Source organism: Poecilia latipinna, unplaced genomic scaffold (assembly GCF_001443285.1).
Source record: "Poecilia latipinna isolate Pla-1442-1.1 unplaced genomic scaffold, P_latipinna-1.0 Scaffold3227, whole genome shotgun sequence".
NCBI classification, from domain to species: domain Eukaryota; kingdom Metazoa; phylum Chordata; class Actinopteri; order Cyprinodontiformes; family Poeciliidae; genus Poecilia; species Poecilia latipinna.
The window spans coordinates 1-6,912 of NW_015115843.1; the positions used below are offsets into that span (position 1 = coordinate 1).

General features: G+C 40.2%; 1 protein-coding gene across 1 annotated transcript; it reads right to left on the reverse strand.

The window, feature by feature from the left end:
- Positions 1 to 4,187: 4,187 nt before the first annotated feature.
- Positions 4,188 to 6,142, reverse strand: rasl11b (RAS-like, family 11, member B). The gene is made up of 4 exons (XM_015023189.1): positions 5,603 to 6,142; positions 5,446 to 5,502; positions 5,265 to 5,341; positions 4,188 to 4,798 (listed from the first exon to the last, which is right to left on the reverse strand). Exons 1-4 carry the CDS (start codon positions 5,715 to 5,717, stop codon positions 4,310 to 4,312), a joined length of 738 nt encoding a protein of 245 aa, XP_014878675.1. The 5' UTR covers positions 5,718 to 6,142; the 3' UTR covers positions 4,188 to 4,309.
- Between the last annotated feature and the right edge of the window lie 770 nt (positions 6,143 to 6,912).

Genomic DNA, 6,912 nt, shown 5'->3' on the forward strand with positions numbered 1-6,912 from the left:
ATCAGCTTATTTATGGAAAATAAGTTCATATATTAAATATTTTTTTAGCCATTTTATTGCCGGCGTACAGACAGGACAAACTTGCTCCCATGGAACGGCAGCCAGTGCAATTAGTGAGAGGTTGCACAATCCCAGGTGAGGCTCAGCTCGCTGCTGCCTCACCGGCTTCGCTTCTGAGCATTTGAATGGGAAAATGCAAAAATCCAGCGATTTTAAAGAAAAAAATCATCAGATTTGGTTAAGTTAAATGAAAAATAGGTACTTTGTAGTCCAAACCACAAGGTGAAAATAGCAATATAAATTATTTTATGATTATATATTATTTTTGCTTTGCTACACTATCACTATCACTTGATTAACAGGTCAGGAAAAAGGTAATTAAGAAAAAATATGGAGGGAGAGGGAAGTAGTTCAGTTATGCTAGCTTGACTTTGACAACCTTAAGATGTAGATGTGGTGTGGAATTATGTTTGAGTTCAGATAGAAAATAAAAGGTGACTTAAACACCAACTCTGACAGATCATCAGTACAGCAGGTGTTTAATTAGCTAATAGCTGCAGTAGCTAATATACCACATTGATCACTTATTAATAATCACAAAATACACATCAAGCCATAAAAACATAAGACTGTAATGGACTAGATATTCAGATTTTTTTTTGTGGGGATATTATTAGTACTATTATGAAAAAAAAATTAATAATATCAAATTATAATAACTTTGTATTATAATTTAATATTATGTTATTAAATTATAATAACATAAAGTTATAATATAACTTTATGTTATATAATTTTATATAATATTGCTATTGTTTTTTAATCATAATAGTACTATTACTATTATGATTAAAAACAATCAGTGCTTTTTTAATGATAAAAACACTTTTATGATTAAAAAACACATAAATATATATATATATGTATTTATATATAAATACATATTATTTATATATAATAATATATAAATAATATTATTATTATTATTTATATAATATAAATAATAATATCAATATTTATATTATCATAAATATTATTTATAATAAATATATTATTTATATAATATAAATAATACTATAAATATTATTATCATAACTATTATTACAATAATAATACTTAGTATTATTGTAATAATAATTATTGACTCATCTGTCGCTTTTTCAGTGCTCTTGGGTCGTTTGTGCTCTTGGGTCGTTTGTGCTCGACCCAAGAGCACAAACGACCCAAGAGCACTGAAAAAGCGACAAGAGCAGATTCTGATTAGTTGGGAGATCGAACATTGTAGATATTCTCTTCTTTTGCCCTTTTCTGCAGCACACAAGTTAAGGTTTGATAGTCAGGTCTCTTCTTTCCAGAGCAAACGTCCCCAGCCGGGAAAGTTAGCTCTTTTGGAAGATTGGCCAAATCGTTCCCTAGGACAGATCTCTTTTGATGGGTCTGGTCTTCTAATGCCGCTTTCCTCAGAGCTCAAGTTGAGCTTTTGGACGCCTTGTTTTCCTCCTTATCGCTCCAACCCTTCTCAGTCTGTGAACTTTAGGAAGACTGGGGAAATCGTTGTCTTCATCAGCAGTGTCTCTATCTGAGTGATCTGAATGATCAGTCTGTTTGCTATGGCCTGTTGAGCCACCATAAACTGCCCCAGTCGGGGAAGTTTGCTGTTTGTTTTCAGACTGATCTTTCTGAAAACTCCTAGAATTACCTGATGAGACATAGCAAGCTTCCCCAGCGTTTTGCTGTGATGTTTTCTTCACAGTCGGGGAAGATTTGAAGAGATACGCATCAAATTCATCGTACTCATTCTCATCCTTATGGCTGCTGATGTCAAAAGTCACCCCAGGAAGCAGCTTGTTGAAAAGCTTTCTCACTCCTGTTGTTATCAAATAACCTGCTCCAAAAGTAATCGGAAAAAACACGGTCTTGAATGCAAGTTGTTCCATTGTCAAAATACTTGTCCAACACGGTGTTAACGATGAAAGAGATGCTTGGATATAACCTCTTGTTTTGAGATCCAAGCATTCATAACCTTAGATGTTCTTTGATCTTTGTCATACATGAGGTCATAGCTACAATGAGCTCACTGTAGTTCTGGGGGAATGTCTTGCTTCTGATCGCTGCTATGGAAACGGTCAAATCAGTTCTGCATGACTCAAACTATCATTCGAGGCGCCATGACGGACTTCAGAAGGGTATATTTTAGGAGACTAGGGATTAAAACAGGGATCTTAATGGTTAAATATTAAATTTAGATTGACAATAGTATAATAAAACCATTCATTTAAGTTGGACTTTTCATCATTATATCAGGTTTAAAATTTTGAATCATACTTGACTTAAAAATATCTTAAGAGTAAAATCAAATGTAACTTACAGACATTTGCTGCTGCTGCTGTTGTAAATTGTGACAAGAAAATGTGCCTGCTTGGAGAAGAGCTACAAAGAAATAATTTTGGTTTAATAATTTTACATGTTAGCATAGAAATAGAACAAAGAATGATCCCAAAGAAATGATGCTGCCGCTCCATATTTGATGGGTTGTAAACGACCCACTCGAACACATTTGTTCTGTACGGTGCGGAAACGTAAACAATAGACAGAATGTAATGTCTTCCAGCTTTTTCTGTGTAACTGAGAGCTTGACACCAACAGCAGCCCACATTGCTAATAGCCGGGAAGGAGATAAATGAGTCCATTTCTATGCTTTCCTGTAAACTGGTTATGAGTCTGTTGGTTTTTCACTTTTCTTGTATTTTAACTATTAAACCAACTGGTAAACAAATGTTTCTATCTGTTTTGAAAAGAATTGTAGCTTCTCTCTTATGTCTCCATCAGATGAGTAGCAGTAGCAGCTTTTGGTGACATTATTATGAATAATAATTAGATTGTTTTTGAATACGAATCAGGATTTAAAATGATCTGATGAAGATGATCTATGTGTCTAGTCTGGCCTTGGAGTGATGTCTGTGGTTCCCTTCTGGACCTGTTACCCCATCAACCCGATGTGGAAGACTATGTTCAGAATTTAGGTCTCATGGCATCTCAACGTGTCAACATTGCAGCCAGTGGGCTGAGGGAAATACAGCTCCACTTTGTAGCAATTCAAGATATATATATATATATCTATATATATATAGATATATATATAGATAGATAGATAGATTCTTTGTGTGCTTTATACTTTTGTCATAGTACCCCCAAGAATNTCAAACTACTTTCACCCCTGTTTATAGTGGCATTCCTTCTTAGCCATGCCTCTCACAAAATCTCAGAGCTTTAAATATTAAAGTAAAGACAGTGAAATTAACACATGAAAAGGTCCTGCTGTTGGAAGTTCATCTTCTGGGATTAGAGATGATCTGTAACAGTAAAGCACAGGCATATCTAAAGATAAAAGAAGGCATTAAAATGTGCATGAAAAGCCCAATTTTAATTTGGTGTATTCGTGGGTTACCCCCGTTTTTATTTATATATATTTGGAGTACTTAAGTGGTCTGGTGCTGCAGTCACATCAACAGGCAGTGTACAGTCATCGCTCTATTGTCTCCATGTGATTCATAGCTGCATGTCATCAAGGCCTTTCAGAAGAGCTTCTCTATTCATATTCATGAGCCAGACAAGCTTTTTTTTTCTTTCCCCTTCACAGTAGGAGAAAAAGAAAGTGAAACATGAACACATGTCTTGTTTTAACATTTTATTGTGGACAAAGTGTAACAAATAAATAAACGGGTCCTTTGGACTGGTCTTTCTTTTATATATAAAGTGCATCAGTGCTACATCCATGGTCTGCTGCAACACTTCAACTTCCCACCGCAGTGATGATCCATAAAGCTGAACGACGAGCACATCAACTGCAGATGTTGACATTACCGACTGAGCATGCACGCAGCTCCTCAGAGTCCTTTCTGAACGGGAACTGCCAACAGTGCTGTGTAGAGGCAGTGAATAGGAAAAAAAGAAGAAAAAAAATCTGCCACAATGGGCTCAGCTAAAAATAAGCCGTCCTTCAGCTGTTGCCAGGAGAAGCTGGATTTACACTTTTGAGTTCAACCGATTCGCAAAGCCTGGTTGAAGCCGCCGTCCCTCGGCCGCCCCCCAACCCCCATGTCTCTTTGCGCGTCTCTTCCTGAGCAGATAAACTTCCTCCCTGCCATCTGACACCAGACCGCTCTTCTTCAAGAGGGTAGGGCTTCTTTTTTTATTATTTTACCCACTCATCTCACCAGCCTGCCCCTTTCAGTCAGACTGATTCAGGACTTTAAAGAAAGGAGAGTTCACCTCCTGTTTTCTTTCTTTAATCTGCTCACAGTTCTCCTCACACCGAGGTCACAGTCCTGACTTTGGCAGACAGCGCCTGTTTGAAACGCCTCTTCAGATCTTGCATGTTGGGGGACTTTGGTCGGGGGATGAGGGCCGAGCGCCTCTTCTCCGTGGCGCCGCTGGCAGACGGAGGCGGCGTCGGCTGCGGCTGCTTGGCGAGCTGGCAGCACAGTCTGTGGAAGGCGCCGTGCACCTGGTTGTAGTCCTCGCTGGCAGAGACCTCGTAGAAGGAGCAGCCCAGAGTCCCTGCCAGCAAGGGGCCCTGCTGGGAGTCAACACGCCTCAGGTGCAGCAAGTCGGCCTTGTTGGCGAGCAGGATCACTGGGGGCGCGCCGGCACCACCGCTACGGACCACCAGCTGGTGCAGCTGGTTGATCAGCTCAAAGCTCCGCCGGTCGGTCACCGAGTACACCAGCACCACGGCGTCTGCCCACTGAATGGAGCAGCTCACGTGGTCGGGGAGACTGATGCCATTATCAGTCATCTGAGAACAAACAGAAGAGACAAAATGATTAGATCACACGCCTTCCTCTGGGGGGTCAAAAGTTCTCAACTTCTATAATAACAGGAATGCTGACTCCAGGAGAGAGGTGTGGGTGACTGCGGAAACTGCTGGATTTGGATCAGGGTATCATTTACAGCCGCCCCAGTCAGCCATTACCCTAAATGGTAGATTACACAGCCCAAAATGAGGGGCTTGAAATCTGCAGCATGTTTGGTTAAAGAACTGAACCCCAGTACAAACTAACATCCAGAAAGTGAACGGCCGTCTTCTTAAAGTCAGATTTAAATGATTAATGTCTCGTTTCTTCTCGTGGTAGTTTTAAATATTTTTATAATGTTTTTACTCTTAGCGGCTGCATGCATGCCAGCAACAGACGACCTCATAATTTCCTCTGGGCTGATAAAGTACCGACACATCAGAGATGTGTTTGTGTGTGAGGACCCACCTCTGCACCTGGCGTGTCCTGGACCTGGATGGTCACCTGATCTCCATCCACCTGGACTTCTCTGGAGTACAGATTACCTGCGCGCGCGCACAAAAAAAAAAGAGGTGAAAATTAGTTTGGAAAGTTTTTCCCCATTTATTTTCTCAAACTGTTTTTTTTTTTGTTTTTTTTTTAAGCTTACCTGCATTTCGTTCATAGTCTCCGATGAACCGTCTCGTTAAGAATCTCACCACGAGCGCTATAAACAAACAAAAGTGACAAAATATATTAGACTTGAATTCATTACTACTATAAACTCCTACATTATTGCTACGCATGCGCTTTATTGGCCGTCTTACCTGTCTTCCCCACTCCGCTGCCTCCGATAACAGCTATTTTGATGACCCGGTTCAGGACGGAGTATTCAGGCGCGGTACACTCCGCAATAGTCGACATGTTCTGAATGAGCCGCATTGTTCTTCCCGGTGGTTAAATTCCGACAAGAATAGAGGGGGGGGGGGGGGAAAAATATCCAAAAAATAAAAAATAGGTTCAAACTCGTTTAGGAGTTGTAGTAGGTGAAGATATTCCAGTGTCCCTGCTGAGGAGACGGAGTGAATGTTAATGCTCGGAGAGCAGAAAGCGTCTGCGGAGGAGCCGCTCGCTGCTTTTAAGGCTCCTCGCTGCCGCTCGCTTCTGATTGGCTGCTCCCCATGCCCCCGTGTGCTCGTGCTTTCTCCGCCCACACGTGGATAAACAAGTCGATTTCTGAGGAAGAGCTGCTCCTGCAACAGGTGGGAGCCAACAAAACAGGCTTTCACAGGGGCTTGAAGACTGCTGATATTGCCCCAGTATGCTGCACGCAACACAAACACCCGATTCGCAGCCTGGTGGGATAGGTGGTGTTTTTTTCTCGTGTACAGTGATGTGACCTCTCGTGGAAATACACTGGCTCTGAGGAAAAATATGTTTCAGATACTATCAGCCAAGAGATGCACCGATCAGAAATTTGTGGCCAATTACAAATCTCTCTCTTTTTTTGCAAAGTTTTGACCTGCTGATTCAGGTCAACTAAAATAATCACATTATTCCTTTAACAGGAGCATGAACTTTGTTCGTCTCAGTTTTTGTCTAAACAAATTGTCTCTCATGGATCCATCACAATAGAAGATGGCAGAATGTCGATTTTAGACTTTAACTAGCTAATCTAATCATAGTCACACCTACATCTTGTAAGAATTGAGAGAATGATGAAAAGAAATTGAGTCTGATTACAAATATATTTAACAGCCTTATCTTAACTCTATCGTTATGAAGAAAGAATGGAAGTAAGAATATTCGGTATCGACCTCGTTTATTTTTTATATACATTTAAGTAGTTGAAAGTAGAGGTGCACCAATTTGTCAGGGCCGATTTCCTTCATTTTGGGGAGATCGGCTGATACATGTGAAGCCGATCCCATCTACCTCAGTGAAGATCTAAAATCAGCCAGTGTTCCCTCCTGCTCTCCCTTGACAAAATCTCCCAATCAGCAGCAGCCGAATAAATCAATTGTTACTGATCAAAGAACAATTAACTACATTACTTACTTTTAAATCTTAAATCAGGTTTGATCTGCTGGTAACAGTGCTGTTAATCCTTTCCAGAAGCTGTTGAAGCCCAAGCACA

Bases quoted from the DNA above. Each gene is read 5' to 3' on its own strand.
- rasl11b (XM_015023189.1), bottom strand. From the start codon at position 5,717: ATGCGGCTCATTCAGAACATGTCGACTATTGCGGAGTGTACCGCGCCT. The intron at 5,503-5,602 runs GTAAGACGGCCA...GTTTGTTTATAG, and splicing joins CAGCGGAGTGGGGAAGACAG to CGCTCGTGGTGAGATTCTTA. The intron at 4,799-5,264 runs GTGGGTCCTCAC...GTTTGTTCTCAG, and splicing joins AGGACACGCCAGGTGCAGAG to ATGACTGATAATGGCATCAG.